The sequence below is a fragment of the Lipotes vexillifer genome, unplaced genomic scaffold, assembly GCF_000442215.2.
Source record: "Lipotes vexillifer unplaced genomic scaffold, Lipotes_vexillifer_v1.1 scaffold1484, whole genome shotgun sequence".
Taxonomy (NCBI): Eukaryota; Metazoa; Chordata; class Mammalia; order Artiodactyla; family Lipotidae; genus Lipotes; species Lipotes vexillifer.
Genome location: NW_006798010.1, coordinates 584,065 through 607,258, shown reverse-complemented (window position 1 = coordinate 607,258; position 23,194 = coordinate 584,065). Strand labels below are relative to the sequence as shown.

General features: G+C 55.3%; 1 protein-coding gene across 1 annotated transcript in view; it reads right to left on the bottom strand.

Moving 5' to 3' along the window:
• Window positions 1-23,194, bottom strand: part of ADAMTS7 (ADAM metallopeptidase with thrombospondin type 1 motif 7) — a 58,344-nt gene that overhangs the window by 6,066 nt on the left and 29,084 nt on the right. The window contains exons 9-19 of the mRNA XM_007470031.1: window positions 10,779-10,923; window positions 10,098-10,190; window positions 9,552-9,697; window positions 8,018-8,187; window positions 7,625-7,758; window positions 6,524-6,644; window positions 5,058-5,302; window positions 4,637-4,778; window positions 2,296-2,422; window positions 1,684-1,897; window positions 5-1,349 (exon numbers count right to left, since the gene is read on the bottom strand). Of these exons, the coding sequence (XP_007470093.1) occupies window positions 5-1,349; window positions 1,684-1,897; window positions 2,296-2,422; window positions 4,637-4,778; window positions 5,058-5,302; window positions 6,524-6,644; window positions 7,625-7,758; window positions 8,018-8,187; window positions 9,552-9,697; window positions 10,098-10,190; window positions 10,779-10,923 (2,882 nt within the window). The remainder of the gene's footprint in view (window positions 1-4; window positions 1,350-1,683; window positions 1,898-2,295; window positions 2,423-4,636; window positions 4,779-5,057; window positions 5,303-6,523; window positions 6,645-7,624; window positions 7,759-8,017; window positions 8,188-9,551; window positions 9,698-10,097; window positions 10,191-10,778; window positions 10,924-23,194) is intronic.

Genomic DNA, 23,194 nt, shown 5'->3' with positions numbered 1-23,194 from the left:
TTCCTGACGGGCAGCAGGTCTACGGGGGGCCCCTCCTCTGGTGGGCTGGGGTCCAGAGGCCCAGGGGCTCGGCTGCCGTTGGCCGGACTGTCCTGAGCTGGTATGGACAGCAGCACAGGGCTTGGGGGCGTCTCAGGGCTGGGGGACTCAGGCTGGCCCAAGGGCCCCAGGCTCAGGGCAGTCACCCAAGGCACGTGCCCTAGGCCGGTCGGAGCCTTCAGAAGGAAGGTTCCCGGCATCGCCAGGGTCTGCAGGTCCCGTAGAGCCAGGCCTGGGGTTGGAAGGGTGGGAGTCCCGGGCTCCAGGGCGCTGTCTGTACCCTGAGTGTCTGGCAGATCGGCTGTGGGAGGAGCGCCCCCAACGGTGGGCCACAGCTCACTGTCCACAGGCCCCGGGCCACCCTCCAGTGCTGGTTCCCAGGCCAAGGTGCCACTCGTCCACAGCTCTACTGTGTCGGGACTAGGAGAGGAGTGGGAGGTGCTGATGGGGGACGAGGGGGGCAGTGTGGGGCTGGGTCTTTGGGGCACTCTGCGGCCCAAGGCTTCCTCGCTGTCCTCGGAAACCTCATTGGTCCTCTCCCACCAGGGAGGCGGCGGCTGGCTGTGGCTGTCCCCGCCTCCCAGGAGGTTGTTCTGGCTCCCAGGGGCGGCAGGCGTCTCCACGCTGACTGCAGTCGGGGGCCAAGGCAAGCTGGGGAGCCCAAGGTCTGGGGCTCCCATGGGGGCATCTTCCTCAAATAAGAAATTGACCAAGGAGTTCCCAGGGGTCTGCTCCGAGGGTGGGGGTGGGGAACGGCCAGCCTGGCTGGGCCAAGGAGCAGGAGACCAATCTCCCAGTGCCTCCTCATCCTCAGGCTCAGAAGGCTCTGTGGTAGGCATGGGGGTGCCCACAGGAGGCTCAGCAGCACTGCTCAGGGGTGGGGGCATCCAATCCCCTGTGCCCGCCAGGTCTGCGCCAGGCTCCTCGAAGGGCCCGTAGGACAGGTTCTCATGGAAGTTAATGAAATTGTAGTCGTAGTAGAAGTCGTCAACGAACACGGGCCCCGGCGGGCCCAGCTCAGGGTCCTCCTCCCCAATGGCATTGCCCATGCCAGCCGGCTCGGCTGATGAGGGGGGCGGAGGGCGTGGGGCTGGGCGGTGAGGAATGAAGTCGACCTCATTGAAGAGCTCGCGGCTGGAGGAGCCGCTGCCTGAGCCTTCGGGGCCCAGCACGTCCAGGGCCCTCGGGCAGGGCGGCAGAAGGCAGGCGGCCTCGCTTGCTGGCCGCTGGTCCTCAGCGCAGGGGACACCAGTGTCATTGGTGCAGAGGATGCTTCGGTGCTGACTGCCTGGGCCACATGACACAGAGCACTAAAGGGAAGGCCAGGGTGAGGGGCTCAGGGCCAGGGGAAGCTGGGGCCTGGCAAGGTACCCTGCTCACTGCTCAGTGTCAGTGTACAGGGCCCCAGCCAGCCCTCTCTCGCCCTGACCAGCTCGAGACCATGACTTGTGGCCATGGCTGGCCAGGGCATCCCAGCCCCTGAGGCTTTGGGGATGGGGCCGGACCTGGAATGCCCCAGGCCCCTCCCACCACGGTGCCAGCAGTAAGGGCTCCCCAAAGGCTGTCTCTGCCTCCCTGTAGCCCAAGACCAACGGCAGAGCTGGGGGCGGGCCCCCTCCCGCCCCCTCCCATCGTGCTGCTCACCTCAGACCAGTTCCCCACAGCCCAGGTGGCCGGACAGGGCACATCGCGGTTGCAAGGGGTTTCGGCAGGGGGCCGGGGCAAGTGTTCACAGGCAGGTGGCTCCAGGGCGCTCTGCTCATCCAGCCCCACGCTGTGGATGCAGAGCACAGCCCGGCGGGAGAGCCCCCCAGGCCCGCAGGAGCTGGAGCACAGCTGCCACTCACCTGCCCACCACCTGTGGGGGGCACAAGGGCAGCATCAGCATGCAGCCACCTGGTCTCCCAGGCACTCAGGGTTCAGGGAGGGTCGGGCCTAAGCCCAGGGGACGAGTCCCCAGAGCTCCAAGCCTGGGATGGCCCCCTGGCCCCCAAAGCCCAGTGACAGGGCACAGTCCCCTTTGCTCCTGCCACCTTCACCCCTGGGGGACCTGGGCAAGACCCAAGCACGAGCGATCAGGCATGTCCCTGGCTGATGCTGGCTACTGCGGGGGAACCCAGGCCCAGGCTGAGGTCACGGGCAACCAGGGGCTGGGGCTTCAGCCTTGGGAAGGAAGGCTAAGAGCCCAGCTCCCTCTGCTCCTCCCAGGGGCGCCCTGATGAGGGACACTGGGAGTCAGGCGCCTGGTGGGCTCACCGGGCGGGGCAGGGCTCCTCGCTGCACTTCCTCTGACGGTCATCGGGCCGGCCCAGGGGCTCACAGTGCCTCTCGTCCACGGGCCCCGCCTGCCGCTCCATGCAGCGCACGCTCTGCCTCTGCATCCCTGGGAGGCCATGGGGGCTCAGCCTGGGCCTGGCACTCAGGGCGCCCCCTGCCTGAGCCATGCTGCACCCAGAGACACAGCTATACCCCACTCTGCTCAGATCCCTTCCAGAACAGGGCCTCACTGCCTCTGTCAGGTTGAAGGCAGGCCCCCACTGCCCCCTCCTCACTGTCCTCCTGGCCGTCACCCCCACCCCTAGGGAGGCAGCAGTGTGCAGGTTCAGTGGGCAGGGGCTCTAGCCCCACAGCTTCCTAGCTGGGAGGCCTGGGCAGCTCACTTGGCCCCTCTGAACCTCACTGTCTTCATCTGTTAGTGGGGGTAACGATAACACCTGCCTTGAAGGCCAGGTGTGAGGATAACGTGCTCACGGACGTGCAGGCTCAGCCCATGCCTGGCACGTGGTAAGAGCGCAACCAGTGCCAAATCCAACCACGGCCTAGCACCACCTCCAGTGTCTACACTCCTCCCAACAGGATCAGTGCCCAGAAATTCTGGAGGAGAAATCCATCAGACCTCCCAGTCAGGCATTCCTCTCCAGCTCACAGCGCTCCCCACCCCCTGCCCCGGCGCTCGCTTTGTCGCAGTTCCTGGCCTTCACTCCCCCTGCCATTGCGGCTCTCTGCGCCCTTGCAGAGCCGTGCTCTTCCCTTTCCACACGCACCCCACACCGCCCGCTGAGGCCCAGCGGCAGGACCAACTCCAACGGGCTCTGCCTTCACCCTGCTCCCCCTATGGCACAGAAGGGGGACTCACCCCTGCCCTGAGCCTCCAGTCTCCCCTCCACCCGCCTCATTCCTTCCTAATAGAACGCAGGGTTTGTTCAAGGTAACAGTGGGACCTGCTGAAAACACTCCCCACTGTAGTTCCCATGCACCTAGGGGGTCTGGGACACAGTCGTGCCAGGGAGAAAAAGACACAAGTCCTTCCCGAGAGTCAGTCCTTTGCCCCTTCTTCTTGCCAGCAAGAAGCCTGGGCAAAGGGTGCCATCTTGTGACACACATGAGGGGAAGGCGGGGCTGCGAGTGGTCCCTAAAAACATGGCAGGCCATCCAGCCGGCTTGGACTATGCACCCTCCCTGGGGGTTCTTACTGCTGAAGACAAATAAACCCTTATCTGCTGCAGCTACCACTCATCAGGATCCTGCCACTTGCCACTCAACACATTCCTATTCTGTCCAAGTGGGAAGCCACCGATTTGCTGAAAGACAATTCCCCAGTGTCTGGTTCATCAAATGTATTTGTTTTCACATTTGTAACTTTAACTCATATGGGGTCGGATGCTTTCAATAGCTTTTGAAGATTCCTGCCCAGCTTTAGTGGGTCAGTGTTCATTTGTCATCATAATAGCATTTCAAGGAATGTTCAAATGTCTCTGTCCCAGAGTCCTGATACTGAGACCCCTGGACGCTGAGGGGGAGGGGGAGGGGGAGGGAGACTGAAGAAGCCACAGGGAGGGGAGAGTGAGAGTTAGTCAAATTGTTACACATTTTATAAAGAGTTTAAAGGAATAAGTAAATGTGGTGAATAGGCCATTGGGCTATAGGAGGCTCAGAGTTTGGGCAGGGAGATCCTTGTCATGTCCCAGCTCCCCCCTCCCTGCCCCTGTCCTACTCCATCCTCCTCCCCCACTTCTTTCTCTCCCCTGCCCCTCCTCCTCCTCTCCCTCCCCCCCCCCACCCCCTTCTCACTGGGGAAGCCCTCCTGGGCCAGCAGCCCAGGAGTGTCAGGCTCTGGGCCTCCCAGGAAGGGTGGGAGGGCACCGAGGAGGAGGAGGGGGGCCCGGGGAAGCCTGTCTGTGGCAGCAGCTCGAGGAGAGGGAGGAGCTTATCCTGACAGAGATGGAGGTAAGGGGAGATTTGGGAGGATGAAGGGGTCAGATCCCAGGTATGGGGCAGAACCACGGGCACACGACCTGCCAGAGCTGAGCAGTGAGAAGAGGGAGAGGCAGCTGGTGCCTCTCGGGGGGAGACACACTGAGCGCTCTCCAAGCGCCACGTGCTGTGCCTGCCTCACCTTGTTTACTCTCCCAGTGGACCTATGAGATGGGGCCATTGCTCGCCCCATTATATAGATGGGGGAACTGAGGCCCAGAAGCAGCATTCCAAGTTCACAGCAGCCTAGCAAATAAGCAATGAGCCAGATGCTAAAGCCAGGCATCAGTGCCCAGAGACAAAGGCCCTGCTGGGCAGTAGCTGTGCCCACTGCTCTCCTCACCTGTGCCACAGGTGACTGTGCACTTGGTCCAGGGCCCATAGTGCCAGGAGAACTCAGGCGGCTGGATCTGGCCATGGCCATCCGCCTCCCTGTGGATGACGTACTCGTAGCGCACCCCAGGGTTGCTCTCCTGGAACAGGAGCTGGGGCAGGCAGAGGGGGGCCCACGTGAGCATGAGGTGTCCTCTCCCTCTGCCCAGACCTGCCACCCACCCTAAAGGAGCCGACCTCAGCCACCTCTGCGACCTGGGGCTATACCATGGAGCCATTCTAGAGATGGGGAAACCGAGGCAGAGGCCCCAGCAGTAGGGCCAGGCCCGGAGCCGGGCTGTGACTGCCCCAGGGCTCGCTCCTGCCATGCGGCTGGGAGCCTCGGATTCCACCTCTGCTCCTCCCCAGCCAGGGCCCCAGGAGGCAGTCACCTGGATCCAGACAGGCTCGTCGGTGGGACCCGGGGACGTGAGGTTCTCCCAGTTGCCTGTGCGCGCATATGTGAAGGTGGTCCCCGCCACCTGGTAGTCCCCGTTCCACTGGATGGTCCACCCACCGTTGAGGAAGTACTTATCCGGGTCCTCGCTGCGCAGGGCCAGGAAGTTGGCGGCCTCGGCCACCTCCTCGATGCGGATCTCGCGAGCACCGGCTGGGATCAGTCCCACGTCCACATACCCTGTTGGCCAGGGATTGTGCACAGGTTGTGAAAAGAGGTAGGAGGGTTAGCTGTTGCCCGCCCTCACCCCTCTTTCCACTTGCCCCTGACTGCCGATGCCAAAGATTCCACCGTTAAGATTCTGGGTTCCCCGCTTAGATCTGTCCCAGATCACCAAAGCCTCAGAAGGGCTCAAATCCTACCCCCTGACCCATCCCCACCACCCTTCTCTGGGAAACCTTAGCTGGTCTCCCTGTCACAAGGCTGGGCCTATCCCCTATACCTGGGGCCAGCATAACCTTTCTAAAAACCCCAATTGACTGGGCCTTTCCCCTGGGATATCCTCCTCACACCTATACAGCCTGTTTTTGTTCTTTCACTAAGTAGTACCCATCATGTGCCTGGCATTACCCTGAGGACTCTACGGGTGTAACAACCCTATGTCATAGGTACTACTGTTATCCCCATTTTACACATGAGGACATTGAGGCACAGAGAGCTTACCTAACTTGCACCAGGGTTCTGCTGGGATGTGAATCAAGCTGTGAGGTCTGAGCTTTAACCACCACACTGGACTGCATCTCTGGGGCTGAAATCTAAGCTTCTTGGCCTAGCATTCAAAGCCTTATGGCATCCCCGCCTTTCTTATAGATAGGTCCCCAGACAGAGCACGCTCTTTCTTGCCTCCAGGCTTTGTTGGGCACAAGCTCTTTCCTCCACGTGTAATGCTTTTCCCCATCTCGTCTGTCTTTTGTGATTCAGCTCAACTTGCACTTCCTACAGGAAGTCTTCCCTGACCTCCCCGTGTCAGGACCTTCTTCCTCAGAGCTCTCACAGCCCTCTGGGCCTCCCCCCACTGCATCTGTCACACTAAAAGGTGAGACTGTAAGCTCTTCACCTCTGTGTCTCCCTCACCTAGCACACAGTTGGCACTTAAGCAATGGATGCAAAACAGGCCCTGAGGCAAGTGAGTGCAGCTGGGGGGTCTCTAAAGCTTCCTAAGGCCACTCATAAGCCTGATAAGCCCAGGCTGGGGTCCCTGGGGCAGGAGGACTCCCTGTGAAGGCAGGTCTCTGCACTTGGGCCTGGGTGCCCTGACTCCTGCCAGGATCCTAGACCCAGCAAGGCAGCTTCCCTGCTTCCCATCTCTGGCCATGGGGGCCGTGGGCAGGGCTCAAGGGAGACAAGGAAGGGTCACCAGGTCAAGAGTGCCCTGCCCCCCACCAGCGGTCCCACCCATACCCAGGCCCTCAGCCTCCTCGAAGGTCCCGCTCACGGTGTGACAGGTGGAGCCGTTGCCGTGGCACACGCCACAGCGGTCCTCGATGGCACCCGAGTCAATCTCGAAGTCGCAGCCCACATTCTGCAACACATGGGGAGGGGAGACCCCTGGTGCTGGGCCACTGGCGGCGAGCCCTCTCTGGCACCAGCCTCGGGGGCCTGCCAGGGTGGGGAGGAGAGAGCTCAGAGCAGGGAGCGGGGGCCTCACCACAGCTGTGCCCTCTGACCCCACATAAACCCCTCGACCTCTCTGGGCCTCAGCTTCCTCAGATGTGAAACAGGGAGAACCACCTGCACTGTGAAGGTGTGCTGTGAGAACGCATGAGACAAGAGACGGGAGAAGCTTTGTAAAAGGCCACAGCAGGCAGGGGGAGCTGGCACACCCGCGCTCCTGACCAGCGTGGACAGGAATTTCCCCGAAACAGGAATCAGCGTTCCCTGCTGGTCCTCCCCAGAGCCCAGGCCTCTACGCCCAGAGGCTTCCCTTCCCAGGAGCAGGGGAAAGAAAGTGCTGAGCACATGGGCAGGGGGAGTGGCACTGATACTGCTGGAAATAAGTCTAAGTATTGTCAGCAAACACTGACGCTTTCTCTGCCAGGCCCTGAGGCCTGCACGGCCCTGCAATGCCCTGTTAAATGACTGCATTTAACCCTGTGACGTGGCTACATGGACGGACAGTCCCCTTTCTACTATCGCAGAGGAAGCCACTGCTGGGGGTCATCCAGCCAGCAGGAGGTCGAGCTACCACCTGAGCTCTGGTTTCCGGGCCGGGGCTGGCCCAGTACGAAAGCAAGCATTCAGAAGCCATGGCGGGTAGGCCGTGGTGCAGAGGCAGAGCCTGGGGGTGAGGCCCGATGATATGGGGGCTCCAGTCCCAGGAGGAGCGGGGAGGCTTTGCTGAGAGGCGATGGCAGACCATCAAAGGGCTTCACTGGCAGAGCGGGGAAGCCCAATGGTACAGCCTGGGGAGGGTGGCCAGAGGGAAGCAGGAGGAAGCCAGAGGAGACCTGCCAGGGGGTTGGGGAGGGCAGTGCTGGAGACTCTCTTCCTAGCTGGGCACACCTTGCAGATGCCGTTGATGCAGAGGTCACGGCTGGCCTGGTCCTGGTAGCAGGGGGTGCCATCGATCACAGCGTCTCGCAGCTTCTCAGCAAAGTACTCATTCGAGGGCCGGCAGTGCAGCTCGCAGGGGTTCACTGGGGGCCCAAACAGAGGAGCCATGAGGGACAACCAGGGCAGGGCAGGAGTCACGGAGGCCACCGGGAAGACCGCCTCCACGACACCCATCCGTGGCGGGCTGGGGGCTCCACTGGGCTGGTAGTATCTGCAAGGCTGTCCACGGGAGCCAGGAGGGAGCAGCAGCCCCAGCAGACAGTGCCTGCATCACTGGGCAACCTTGGCCCTTGGATCTCTGCCCTTCCAGGCCTCAGTGTCCCTGTGGGCAATAGGACTCACCATCATTGACCACGGGCACCCACGTATGCAGCTGGCCCTTGTAGAGCATAGCGTCAAAGTGGCTGCACTGGACTTGGCGGAAAGAGGGGCGGCCGGCGGGGCAGGCCTGCAGGTTGCACAGGCGAAAGCGCTTCCGTTCACCCACGCAGTATCTGCCCTTGTATTTGGGCCTGTGGGGAGAGTGGGGTGGGGGACAGTGAGTGCCGACTGCACACCCGGATCCAGAAGTGGGCCCTCGGAGCCAGCGGCTCCTCCTGCACCCCTAACACCCAGAGATTCCCGCCGTCCACCTCTGTTCACGCTGCTCTCCCTGTGGGTCGCCCACACTCTGGTCCAGACACAAGCTCCCTGTTTGAAAGCATCTCAGGGGAGGTGGCAGCAGGAAGCCTGGGCTCTGCCCCTAACCTGCTGTGTGACCTTGGCCAAGTCTCTGGACCCCTCTGGGCCTCAGAATCCTCATCTATAAAATGGGACTGGGGCTGCCTCTGCAGAGGGTTTTTCAGAGGCTGGGCCAAGCTGCAGACATGACTGGCACTAGCTGAAGGGGCTACTCCAAGTCTCCAGCCCGTGGGACCCAGAGTCCTGACAGCCCATATGTCAGCAAACGTGTTCCTGGTGGCAGCACCCCAGCCCAGGTCAAAAGGAAGCCCCCTTGGTCCTGGCCCAGCTGAGAGGTATGCCCCCAGCATAGAGCCTGAACCTTAACCCCACCCCATCTGCTCCCAACCCAGCTCAGACCTAGAGGCCCGGAGGCAGGGTCGGGTATAAGCACGGGGCCCTAGAAGGACCTGGCTCTGAATCCCATGCCCACCCTGGGGCAGCCTAGTGAATTGGGCTCATCCAAAGGCGCCGGGCAGCCCCTCAGTCTACAGTACAGCTGGCCTCTCTGCATCTCCCTGAATCTTCACCTCACCACTCTTAGATGGGGAAACTGAGGCCCGGAGAGATGAAGTCACTCACCCCAGGTCACACAGCACCCCTCCCAGGCTGACCAATTCTCCCAGCTGTCCCCAGTCCCATCTCGGACCCACTTGTACCTCAAATGCCACTAAGTGGCTCTATTTACTGAGCACTTACTACGAACTAGCTGCAGGGCTTTACCTGCATTTATCCTCTACCAGATGGGCACTGCTGCTGCCCCATCATATACTTTCTCTGGAAACTGAGGCCCAGAGAAGTGGGGGAGAGGGAATTTGAACGCTGGTCCGTCTAAGGTTCAGGGTCTAAGCTCTTAGCCACTGTCCGCCCTGCTTCCCTCCCACCAGCTGCTGCTTTGTTGTGTGGCCTCTGATGAGTCCCTCCAGTCTCTGGGCCTTGGTGTTTCCCTCTCTGCAATGCGGTCAGCAGTGGCGACTCAACAGCCTCCGGGGCACTCCTAGAAGCGACCCGAGGTGGCTCTGGACACTCCAGGCTTGGCCTACATGGGGATGCTTCTGCAAGTGGGAGGCTGGGACGAGCCAGTGTCCCTGCAATCGCTGACTCTGCTCAGGGCGCCCCATCCCACCTGCCCCGGCAGCCCTGGCCCCGCACTCACGCAGGCTGTGTGCACTGCCGCTCTGCACTCTGCACGCCCACGCCACAGCTCCGGGAGCAGACGGACCAGGCGCTCCAGCCAGACCAGCCACCGTCCACGGCCTCGGGCCGGAAGCCCATGGGAACGCACTCCCCATTCAGACACCACTACCGAGACAGACAGAGGTAGAGCAAGCCCACTCCAAGCTCCTCACCCTAGTGAGAACAAGGTGGGTGGAAGGCCTGGAAAGGCCCAGAGGGGAAGGACCTAAGGGCTGGGGGAGGCCCCCTTCCAGTCGCCCAACACCTGGGCCCCATGCTGGAGCCGAGCAAGGAATAAAGTAAGAGTCCACATGCTGACTCTTCTGAGCTGAAGGCACTTTGGAGAATTGCCCAGTCAAGCTCTGCCCCAAAGCCTCCATTCTGCAGGCGGGGACTTGGGCCAGAGAGGGCTGGGGTTCTGCTAAGGGCATGAGCAGGTCTGTGGGCCAAGGCCGACCCCAGAGCACGGACACAGCAGGGAGTCTCACCTCTCACCCCCTCCGCAGCTGGACTGGCGAACCCCTACCTTGCTCTCCCCACACCTGGTACCATCCACAGCTGCATCCAGCTTGGAGTGACAGGTGGTTCCCACGGAGCACCAGAGCGTGTGGCAGACATTCTGCAAGAAGGAGGGCAAGGGCCATACCCTCACCTCCTCATCGGCACCACCACCTGCCCTGCCCCCTCACCACCCCCACGAGTCCCCTGGGAATCCCTCCTTGGGGCTGGCACATGGTGGGGACCTATAGCTGGAACCCCCTCTTGTCTTCCCGGACCAGGTGGTGTGACGGGTCCTGGGCTGGGGCCCCAGGCTCGGGTTTGTGGCTCAGGGCAGTCCCCAGCTCACCCACACCTCTCCCAGCCCCAGCCTACCCGTCTGGAAACACCCTGGTTAGAAGCTGCAGGGTCTCTGACATGCCCAAGGCCATCACTTTGGGCGATCTTCCCAGGACCCCGCAGGAGAGGCTTTATTTTACCTCTTATGATCCAGCTCCAGCAGGTGAGGGCCTTGCCCAAAGTCCCATGGTTGGTAAATGGTCCACCCAGAATGCAGACCTGGGTCTATAGCCGCCCAACCCTAGGCCTCTCCCACAGGCCACTTTGTGTCTCGTGGGCATCACGTGTGGGCCGAGCCCAGGCTGGGTGGGGTCTGCAGGTTGCTGAGGGCTGCCCTCCTCCCCCGTGTCCACACAGGCCCCACACTCACGTCCATGTCATCACAGAAGGCAGAGTAGGCCCCATACTGGAGGCGACACTGGTGGCCCACGTCATAGAGGACGCCAGGTAGTATCGAAGGGAAGTCGATGACATCCTTGGTGGGAGAGTCATCCAGGCAGAGGCCCCACCCACGGCTGCAGAGATGGGACAGGAGTATGTAGTGAGGGGCCACCTGTCCTCTGGGGCAGAGGGGGCAGCCTGAGAGACCCATCAGGGAGGCCGCACCAGACCAGTTGTGCAGGGAAGGTGGGAAGGGGCTTAAAGCCCTAAACTTACAGGAAAACTCCAGCCTCCTTGCTCACCTATCCTATTCTTTGACCTAAGCTAGCATGAAAGACCCTCCCAGTCTCTCCCATCCATCTCCAGGGCACTCCAGCTGGCTAGTCCCCGCTCCCCAGTGCCAGGCCTCTCCACAAACTATTCCTTCCACCCACGACACTCTCCCCACTCCTCCACTGGTGAAGCCTCTTTCCCCAAGATCCAGTCGAAAGGCCCTTCCCTCTGAAGCCTCCTGGACCACTAAGCCTGCTCAGAGCTCCTGCAGCCTCCACCCCTCAGTCCACGATCTGGAGAGCATCACATCACAGCTGATACAATAGCAGGCCTCTGATGGCCCCGCCCTGGGCTGAGACCTAGGGTCATCTGTGGGAGGACCAAGGCCTGAAGGCTGCCCTCTGTCCGGCCGCCAACCTGGGAGAGAGCCCAGTGTCTGCCAGCCTGTGTCACTCCCTTATTTATTCCTGTCCATCTCCCGCCAGGACTCCCTGGCAGCGGCAGGAGGGAGGCAGGACCTGTGGGACTTGGGGTCCCAGGCTAAGCAGGGTAGGGGGAGGCAGAAACCCCCCAGTTTTCCAGCCTGGGAGGCTTGAGGGTGGCTGGTGCCAGGTCGGGGAGCCAGGATGAGCAAAGGGTCCTGGTTAGGACTGAGGGAGGCACAGGAAAGAAAGGCAGAGGTGATGGATGCTGGGGTCTGGCCAGGAGGGAAGGAGGAGACACTACGGGCCAGGGAGAGGCCGAGAAATAGGCCAATTTGTAGGCCCGTGTGAGGAAAGGCTGGGGGTAGTCAGCCACTGGGATCTGGGAGTCCAAATTTCAGAGGCAGAGGTCTGGGAGCTGCGAGCGCAGGCCAGGGTGGGTGGTCCATGTGGTCTCCCAAGTTCCCTGGCTGGTGGCAGGGCCCGGGCTCCACCAGAGCTTCAGGGAACAAAGCCTCAGTGACCAGATGCCTGCTGAGGACCCTGGGGGCCCCTCCCCACCCAGAATCACCTGGTCCACCTGTGTTAGCTAGAAATGGACCCTGTAAAATGGGCATCGGGCGAATGAGCAGGTGTGGGACCCAGCCGTCTGTCCCGGATCGCTGCAGGCCAGGCTGGCCCTGGGTGCTGAGCAGGCGCTCTCTCATCCGCCTCTCACAACCCCTCAAGCAGAAAACTCTACCACCATCTCCTTCCACTTTCAGGGCCCAGGGCAGTGCGTCACTTGCCCTGGGTCATGTGGGAGGGCAGTGCTGGTCAGGATGTGATGCCAGGCCAGGTATGGATGTGATGCCTAGCAAGTGTCCACTTGCTAGGCTGCCTTTGGTGCAGAGCTCCTCACATCTGATCGTGAGCCTGCCTCAAACACTTCACTGCAAACAGAAGTCCTAAATCATGGCAGCTGAGGCCTGGCAGGGAGAAAGGAGTCTTCCGATTGCTGGCTTCAGCCTGGGGGCTCCCTGGGCCTGCACCCTGGGGCAGAGCATCGGCTGAGATGGGGAGGAAGCGGGTGAAGGGTCAACCTGGCCCCGGGGCTCCTCCTTTTTGCCTGGCAGGACACAACTCAAGATGTAGCTGGGGGGTTCACCCACTCCTCTGACTCAGACCCAGCCAGGGAGCTCCTCTGACTGCGGTCCAACGTGCCTCAGCCCCACACCAACAGGTCCCAGGCCACATCCAGCCCTTCAGTTTTCTGGCCAGGACCCGGTGCTGACATGCCATGAATCAAGCTTCTGCGGCCCGCTGCTGGGCAGCCAGAGCAACAACAACCTCTCAGGGCCATCCTATATGTGTGTGAGAGGTTGGGGGGCCTGAAGGGTCCTCGTAGGACCCACCACCAGAATCAGAGCCACATTCAGGCTCAGATGCTGACTGGAAACCCAAATTCTGCCCTGCTACAGATGCTGTGTGGCCTTGGGCCATCTCTTACCCTCTCTGGGCCTTCACATCCTCATCTACAAGAGGCTGAGGCAGCCTATGTGATCCCAAGCAACAGAGGTATAAATAGCAGCATCTACTTGGGAAAAGTCACACGGGCGGCCGGCAGCTGGCCCTTCCTTCCTCTGGTCGGCTTACTGCCAGGCTCCCCATGCTGCTGACATACGTCAGCCCTTCCCCTTGGGGCCCCTCCTCGCTCTAATTATAGTGGGCTGGGCAACCCCACATAGGGTCAGAGCAGACAGCGGGTGGCTCCAGTCGGAAGTGTCACTCCCACCTCAAGGGCTGCAAAGAGCTGCCCATCATCTGGGAGAGGCCTGTGTGCCCGCTCCCCTCGCCACCGCTGGGGGCCTAGTCATGGAGTCGCCAGATGGTGGGGGCAAGGGCCCAACACACGATCAGGCCCGCCTCTCCCCTTCCAGAAATCCTGGCTGCGAAGGCATGAGAGAACAGGGCCTTCCCTCTCTGGCCCCAGGTGCAAGTAGTAGCTCAAGAAATGAGCGGTCCCTTATGAAAGAGCAGAGGGTCCCTTAAAGCAGCTCTCAGCCTAGAAAGGCCCTTCAAGTTCTTCAGGCTGACGTCTCGGACTGGCCAATGACCGCAGGCCCCAGAAGCTTTCCTCCAGCCCCACCACCACCTCTTGAAGATTCTCCATCCCTCCCCACGCTCCCGCACTGCCATCCCTGGACCACGCTGTGCACCCCACCTTCCTCAGGGTGCTGCATTAGTCCTTAGAGGGCAGCTCCGCAGCTCCTTCTCAGAGGTGATGTCCCTGCCCCCCTTCTCCAGGTCCCTACAAACCCCACAGGCCTGTCTGCCGCAGTGCTAATTACCCGGAATTGTCACATGTCTGTGCCCCCCAGACGGTGAGGGTCTTGAGGACAGGGACACTACCTCCTATACCACTGTCCCCCTGAGCACAGTTTGAGACCAAGTGGGACTCGCCAGTGTCTGGGTCTGTGTGGCCTAATAAACATCTACTTGCAGGGAGCCGAGGAGTGTCACATCCAGTGCGGAATGGGGGGGTGGTCTGAGTGCCTCTAAGACACCCTCAAGCCCTGGAAACACTGCCTGACTCCACCTGGCGCCTTCCTTCTGTGAATCTTGCTCATTCTGGCCTCCATCCTGTCTAGGTGGGACCCGACCTGTATCTTCCGTCCCACCCCCAGCAAGGAGACGGAGGGCGGAGGGGCTAGAGGACAGGTTGGTACCACATTCTCCATCTGAGCACCCCCTCCCGCACCTGTCCTGGGCCTCGTGATCCCCTCCTGCCTGACCCTCCAGGATGGAGAGGTGAGAGTGCGACCACGCTTGGGGAGATGAACTCTTCCTCCCTGCCCAGCTCCCCTGCATCTGCCGCCTGTATCTCTCTTTCCGCCCCCTTCCAGCTCTTCTCGGTGCCAAGGCCCCGGGAGGCCCTGGCTGGCTCAGGGTTTCACCCTCTCCTCCCACCCTCAGCCCAGGCCCCAAGCCAAGTCCCTTACACATTCCAGCAGCTGAATGAAGACAGAGACACATCTGTCTGTCTGTCTGTCCTGACAGAAGTCAGGCTGGGCGGCACCCTGGGTGGGGGCAGCTGGGAACAGCCCTCAGGGTGCTGCAGGGGCGGCTACTCTTCTGATTTCCCAGCCCTTCTCTCACTCTTGACTCCCATGTCGGGGAGGTGACAGACCCTTGGGATAGTTTCCTACCCGGCTTTCCCTGCACGGGCCACTTCTCTGCTTCAGCTCCTTATCACTTGTCACTTGGTAGCAGTGATAACGGTCACCAGGCATTGAATGCTAACCATGTGGCCAGTGTTGTGCTACACACTTCACATGTGTGCTCACTGAATCCTCAGGGCCACCCAGGAGGCAGTCCCATCATTATCCCCAGTCTTTGAGGCTTAAGGCTAATGTAACTTGTCTGCCAACACAGGTAGAAACCTGGCCCAGAGTCCAGGGTCTTAACATCAAACTCAACTCTTGGGGCTTCCCTGGTGGCGCAGTGGTTGAGAATCTGCCTGCCAATGCAGGGGACACGGGTTCGAGCCCTGGTCTGGGAATGATCCCACATGCCGCGGAGCAACTGGGCCCGTGAGCCACAACTACTGAGCCTGCGCGTCTGGAGCCTGTGCTCCGCAACAAGAGAGGCCGCGACAGTGAGAGGCCCGCGCACCGCGATGAAGAGTGGCCCCCGCTTGCCACAATTAGAGAAAGCCCTCGCACAGAAACGAAGACCCAACACAGCAAAAATAAATTAATTAATTAATTAAAGTTTAGTGCCTGACATGTGGCAGCTGCTGTGCAAAAAAACCAACAACAGAAAAAAAAAAAAAAAAAAAAAAAAAAAAAAAAAAAAAAAAAAAAAAAAAAAAAAAAAAAAAAACTCAACTCTTCTCTGCTTCTAGTCTCACCCTCCACCCAGACATCCCTCTTCTGTCAGAGGCCAGAGTCCTTGCTCTCACATCCATAATGAACCTGGCCCCAGTGAATGGACTTCTAGAAAAATATGGCTCATTGAACAGACACAGATTTATTTCCACTCCCTTCCAGAGCCCCACTAAGATGATAGGAAAGGAATAAACAAGGCATAAATCCACAAGGACAAAGGGCAAGAGAGAGGTGACGACGGCAGATGAAAGATGTCGGCAAAACTTCTAGAAGCTGGAAAGCAGATGATCGAGTAGCAGCTGACTTACCACAGCAGTGAATGCTGAGAGCCAGTCCTGCAGGGAGAAACTACCCAGAAGTGGGACACTGGAAGGGCTCAGGAATCAGGGTCCCAGGGACCCCTGGAGGCCTGTGCACCAGGAAGACTGAGGACAAGAGCCTGGCTGAAAGTCTGTAAGACCCACTAGATCCCTTTCCCAACCCTATGTAGCCAGGCGATGGCCACCTCCCTGCCTGGCAGAGGGCCGGGGTCACTCTCGGGGTGATCCAGGAGATCTGGTCCAGGAACACCAGGCACAGTGGAAGGCCTGAGGCAGAGGGACCTACAGAGGAAAGTCTACATGAGGAAGAGGCTGAGATAACCGCCAAGCTGCTTCCCAATTTGGATGCCAGAACGCTGTAGCCAGACTTACACCTTCCCAGGAAAAGGCTAGAGAATGCCTCTCTGGGGCAACAATCACTCAGAAAAATGACCCTAGATACTGACATTTAAAGATCTCCCAAAGAAACAGCCCCATCCCCACCAGTCCCTCAGCGGTGATGTGGAAAAGTGCGGCCCAGTCCACAGACCTCCCAACTGCCAGCCCAGTGCCTCCTTCCACGGAGGGAATACAGCCATGCCATCTCAAGAAAACCTATAACATGACAGAAAGATTGAAAAAAATAACTCAAAGGAAAGAAAGATATTGCAGGGAGCAAAAGAAAAAAAAATCCACATAAACAATAACCTCAGAAAGATAAGATACTCTACCCATGGAACTAGAACAGGAAAATAAAAAGGAGTATTTAGCGAAATAAGACAGTTCAGGAAAGCAGAAGTACAATAGGAAAAAATTTTTAAATGTAATAGAAGGGTTATAAGGTAAAGATAAGAAAAGATAAGGTAAGATAAGATAAAGGTTATAAGGTAAATATAAGGATGTCTTCCAGTAAACAGAAAAAGATGAAAAAAAGTAAAAAAATGTAAAAGTGAGAAAGGGAGAGGATAGCTGAATATGAAGGGTTCCAGAAGGAGAAAATAAAAGCAAGACGACTATCAAATAAATAATAAGAACATTTCCAAGAACTGAAGGGCATGAATTTTTAGATTAAAAGGGACTACCAAGTGTCCTCCCAGAATAAAAGTAGACCAAGGCACATAATTGCAACAGTTCAAATCACCAAGAGAAAAAAAGAGAGAGGGAGACACAGACAGAATATTCTCTATATTAAGAGAGCAACAGAGAAAACCCTAAAAGTTTCCAGACTTTTTAAAAGGTCACATACAAAGGTTTGGGAATTAGACTGGTATGAGACTTGTCAACAGCAGTGTTGGAAGCTAGAAGACAAGGGAAAGACACCTTTGAAATTCTGAGGGAGAAAGACTTCTAACTTAGAAGTTGCTATCAAATGATCAGTCAGGTATGAGGGAAGAATAAAGACAAGCAAACATTTTAAGACAAGCAAACCATTCACCTCCATACACCCCTTCTCAGAAGGCTACTTGAGAATATGCTCCACCAAAAAAGAAGAAGTAAACTCCTCTAGAAAAGGTAATAAGCAAGAGATCCAGGAAACAGAAAGACCATGCATGACAACTTTAGGGGAGCAACAGAAAGCATCCAGTTTAGACTGGAGCAGAAGGACAAAGGGAAGTTTTGGGGGATGTGTCCAGGAAAGAAGGAAACTGTTAGACAATGGGGCAGGGATTGCCTTCTGGAAAACTGGATTAAGAGACATTTTGTAGAATTGTTGGAGGATACGGAAGACCTAGAGAAGCAAAGAAAACTAGGCAAATAAAAAAGTGGTTCTTAAAAAGAGAACATCATTTTGTTACAACGCTTGGTTCGGCATTATCTATACAACCTTAATAATGAAAACATTGAACATGGATTTAATCAAGATATGCTAACAGGGGCTTCCCTGGTGGCGCAGTGGTTGAGAGTCCGCCTGCCGATGCAGGGGACACGGGTTCGTGCCCTGGTCCGGGAAGATCCCACATGCCGCGGAGCGGCTGGGCCCATGAGCCATGGCCGCTGAGCCTGCGCGTCTGGAGCCTGTGCTCCGCAACGGGAGAGGCCACAACAGTGAGAGAGGCCCGCATACCGCAAAAAAAGAAAAAAAAAAAAGATATGCTAACACGATATTGGGATGTGATGGCAGGGGCAAATGTGCAGGAAGTGACACAAGGAGGTTAAATCCCAACCTTCTATTGTACAAGTCATCTGATAATATCTAAATTGAAAAATCAAGAAACAGCACTCTAGGAAGGCTTTTTGGAAATATGAAAGTAAATAAGGTAAGAAAAAGCTAAAAAGGATGAAAGTTGAAAGTGGCTGCCCAAAGAATGGAGGGTAGGGAAGAGTGCAGCAGGTGATTTAAAGCTCTGCTACTGCCATCTCGAACTCTTAATATTTTTGAACTTGTGCTCTGTTAAGCGAGTTCTGATGGAACAAGAAGCATGCGCGCGAGCAGGGGAGATATGCAATGTCTGTGTCCTCTGCTCCTTGCCACCTCATGAGCACAGCATCCCAGCGGACCCATGACGTGGAGGAATTCAGTGAGACTCTAAGCAAATGGAAGATAAGCATGCTATGTCTAGGACAGCCCCAGAGGCCACACTTTGCACTACAACCAGAACTTGCTTCAAATGCAGAAGGCAATGATGTTTTAAGAAACAGAAATGACCAGGGAACTCTATTTGTGTTACTTCCTTGTATCAGCCAACTACTGCACTGAAAATGATGGGCTAGGAAATGTAAAGATAGTTCCATTTCCTGTCAGTTCTTCCTCACTCATCAGTAAGCCAAGGCAGAGTATTGGGAGAACGTGTGCATGTCATGAAGTGAAATAAAACCAGTCAAATTAGTTTCGTGCAGTATGTCCACCGTTCTGGTAAATATGAGCTATGAAATACGAATTGCATCATTTTGGTGATTTCACATATGAGTTCAATGTGCCTATATTTACATTTAAAAATTGGCACTGCATAAAGATGAATGGTAAAATTTACGCTAATCATTTAGAAATAAAGACTAAAAAAAATAGAAAAAAAACAATAAAAAAGATCAATAAGAGCTGGGCCCTCACCCCATATAAGGAACAAGCTCGCTGCCCCCCTCAGGGAGTGAGCAAGCAAGGGAACCTTTTGTTTGTTCGTGCCCCCCCCTGTTGCAGCAGGGGCCCCCATAAAGCCTTGCCTGAAAAAAAAAAAAAAAAGAAAAGATAAACAAAATTGATAAACCTTTAGCCAGGCTCATCAAGAAAAAAAGAGAGAGGGCCAAAATCAGAAATGAAAAACAAGTTACAACTGACACCATGGAAATACAAAGGATCATAAGAGACTACTACGAACACCTATATGCCAATAAAATGAACAATCTAGAAGAAATGGACAAATTCCTAGAAATATATAATCTCCCAAGACTAAACCAAGAAGAAACAGAAAATAGGAATAGACCAATTACCAGTAATGACATTGAAGTAATTAAAAAACAGAAACAAACAAAAAAACTCCCAACAAACAAAAGTCCAGGACCAGATGGCTTCACAGGTGAATTCCACCAAATATCCAGAGAAGAGTTAATACCTATTCTTCTCAAACTATTCCAAAAAATTTCAGAGGAAAGAACACTTCCAAACTCATTCTATGAAGCATCACCCTGATACCAAAACCAGACAAAGATATCACAAAAAAAGAAAATTACACACCAATATCACTGATGAACATAGATGCAAAAATCTTCAACAAAAGATTCGCAAACAGAATCCAACAATACACCATGATGTAGTGGGATTTATCCCAGGGATGCAAGGATGATTCAATATCTGTGAATCAAGCAATGTGCTACACCATATTAACAAACTGAAGAATAAAAACCATATGATCATCTCAATAGATGCAGAAAAAGCTTTTGGCAAAATTCAACAACTATTTATGACAACCCCACCCCAGAAAGTGGGAATAGAAGGAACATACCTCAACATAATAAAGGCCATATATGACAAACCCACTGCTAACATCATACACAATGGTGAAAAAACATCATACTCAATGGTGAAAAGCTGAATGCATTCCCTCCAGGATCAGGAACAAGACAAGGATGCCCATTCTCACCACTTTTATTTAGCATAGTATTGGAAGTCCTAGCCACAGCAATCAGACAAGAAAAGGAATCCAAATTGAAAAGGAAGAAGTAAAACTGTCACTCTTTTCAGATGACATGACACTATACATAGAAAAATCCTGAAGATGCCACCAAAAAACCACTAGAACTCATCAATGAATTTGGTAAAGTGGCAAGATATAATTTTTTTTAATGAATTTATTTATTTATTTTTGGCTGCGTTGGGTCTTCGTTGCTGTGCACAGGCTTTCTCTAGTTGCAGCTAGCGGGGGCTACTCTTTGCTGCAGTGCGTGGGCTTCTCACTGCAGTAGTTTCTCTTGTTGCAAAGCACAGGTTCTAGCTGAGTGGGCTTCAGTAGTTGTGGCACACGGGCTCTAGAGCACAGACTCACTAGTTGTGGCGCATGGGCTTAGTTGCTCCATGGCATGTGGGATCTTCCTGGAGCAGGGCTCGAACCTGTGTCCCCTGCATTGCCAGGCAGATTCTTTTTTTTTTTTTTTTTTTTTTTTTTTTTTTGCGGTACATGGGCCTCTCACTGCTGTGGCCTCTCCCGTTGCGGAGCACAGGCTCCGGACGCACAGGCTCAGCAGCCATGGCTCACGGGCCCAGCCACTCTGTGGCATGTGGGATCTTCCCAGACCGGGGCATGAACCCGTGTCCCCTGCATCGGCAGGCGGACTCTCAACCACTGCGCCACCAGGGAAGTCCCGCAAGATACAAAATTAACATACAGAAATCTGCTGCATTTCTATACACTAACAGTGACTTATCAGAAAGAAAATTAAGGAAACAATCCAACTGACCATCGCATTGAAAAGAATAAAATACCTAGGAATGAACCTACCTAAGGAGGTAAAAGAACTGTACCCAGAAAACTGTTAGGACACTGATGAAATAAACTGAAGATGACATAAACAGATGGAAAGACACACCATGTTCATGGATTGGAAGAATCAATATTGTTAAAATGACCATACTACCCAAGGCAATCTACAGAGTCAATGCAATCCCTACCAAAATACCAATGGCATTTTTCACAGAACTAGAATAATTTTAGAATCTGTATGGAAACACAAAGACCTCGAATAGCCAAAATAATCTTGAGAAAGAACAGAGCTGGAGATTTCATGCTCCCTAACTTCAGACTATACTACAAAGCTACAGTAATCAAAATAGTACAGTACTGAGAGAGGAATCAAGATGGCATAGTAGAAGGATATAAAACTCATCTCCTTCCCCAAACACATCAAAAATATATCTACAAATGGAATAATTCTCACAGAATACCTACTAAACACTAGCAGAAGACCTCAAACACCTGAAAGGACAGGAAACACCTTCACATAACTGGGCAGGATGAAACGGGGGGGGGGGGGGGAGAAGGAAGCAGGATGGGACCTGCACCCCTGGGAGGGAGAGGTAGAAGAGGAAAGGTTCCTGCACCCTGGGAAGCCCCCTCACTGGGAGATCAACTGGGACAGAAAGGGAGCTACAGAGGCTTGGAGAAGAGCAAAACAACTGGTTTGTGGCAGGCAGAACAGAGAGAGACCTGCATAGACAGTCCATGCCACCACCCTGCATGCCACAACCTGAGACAAGAATCTGCTGGTATAGGAGGGGTCTCGGTGCTGAATCTTGGGGTTTAGAGGAGACCTGGAGAGAGGACTGGTGTTGCCTGTGTGGAGACAGCCTGAAGGGGCTGGAATGTGGTATGGCTGCAACCAGGGCTATTTGCAGAAGAAGCCCAGGCCTGCCATAGAAGCGATGCACCATTGTTGAGTGGTGAGCAAAGGGAGGGGTGGGGCCGCCATAGCAGCCTCTTTCTCCATGCCCCAGCTGCCACCTGGGTGGGCCCACACACCCCAGCCACAGCCTTGGTGGGCTCCCATGCCAGCCACTGCCTTGGCGGGCTCCAGGAGCAGGTGCCAGTGGGTTGCCCAAGTGCAGAGGTGGGGCTGAAATCACAACTGAGCCCCAGTGACCGCATGACTTATGAAGCAGGGCTGAAATCTTTCCCCAGCTGTGTGAACTGCAGATTTACACCTCTGCTGCCAGCTTTGTAAATTCAGCACCTGTGGGACATCCAAGCAGACAATGGGTGCTCCTGTGGCTGGGATGGGTCTGGCCTTAGGAGCTGTGGGCTTTGTGGGCATTTGCACGCAGCGGCTGGGCCAAGCCAGGATCTGAGCTGCCTCACTCCCACAGCAAGTCCAGGTGCATGACTACTGCAGTCCTGGGACCTGACTTCAGTGGATCTGCACTGGTGGCCTTGTGAAAACAACGCCTGAGAAACATCAGGGTTTACTGACGTCATTCCCATGGTTGAGGCGGGGCCAAGGGCAGTGCCAACAACAGTGGACTTTGTGATCCCACACAACGGGTGACAGGTGACACAACAGAGCAGGCACACCAGTGGATGGCTCTGGCGGAGGAATACTCAGTGGTTCCTCTCCCAGTGGGAATGCTCCAGTCCTGCCTACCTTACACCTCAGCTCAGAAACGGATCTGGGGGCTTCTATTCCAACAACTAGGGAACAGTTGGACAAGGCAGTGACAACCACAGAGCAAAAAGGAAGGCCTTGCTCAACATCCAATGCAGGCTCTAGTCACACCTACTATCAAGGGGATAATGGCCAGCATACACTGAAGAAAGAGATAGTGGGCATTCATACTAAAAACAGCCCTTGCACCAAAAACTTATTAAACCCACACAGGTTGCACAGGGCCACTCCCACACAAAAACAGCCCTTCAAGACCACAGTAGATAATTGTTTCTCCTAAACTCAGAGCAAGAGAAATATAAGTAAAATAAAGAAGCAGAGGAACCGCTCCCAATTAAAAGATCAAGTGAATTGCCGTGAAAGAACAATGAAACAGATCTCTTCAGTCTAACAGACACAGAGTTCTGAAAATAAGAGACCTATGGGATAATGCCAATCTACGTATAATATGGCTCCCAGAAGGAGAAGAAAGAGAAAAGGGGATTGAAAATGTACTAAGAAGTTATGGCTGAAAACTTCCCAAACCTAAAGAAGGAAGTAGATATCCAGGTACAGAAAGCACAGAGGGTTCCAAACAAGATGAACCCAAACAGACCCACACCAAGACATATTATAATTAAAATGGCAAAAGTAAAAGAGAGGATTCTAAAAGCATCAAGAGAAAAAGAGTTGGGGAGGGGGAAGGGTAAGCTGGGACAAAGTGAGAGAGTGGCATGGACATATATACACTACCAAACGTAAAAACGATAGCTAGTGGGAAGCAGCCGCATAGCACGGGGAGATCAGCTCAGTGCTTTGGGACCACCTAGAGGGGTGGGATAGGGAGGGTGGGAGGGAGGGAGACGCAAGAGGGAGGAGATATGGGGATATATGTATACGTATAGCTGATTCACTTTATTATACAGCAGAAACTAACACACCATTGTAAAGCAATTATACTCCAATAAAGATGTT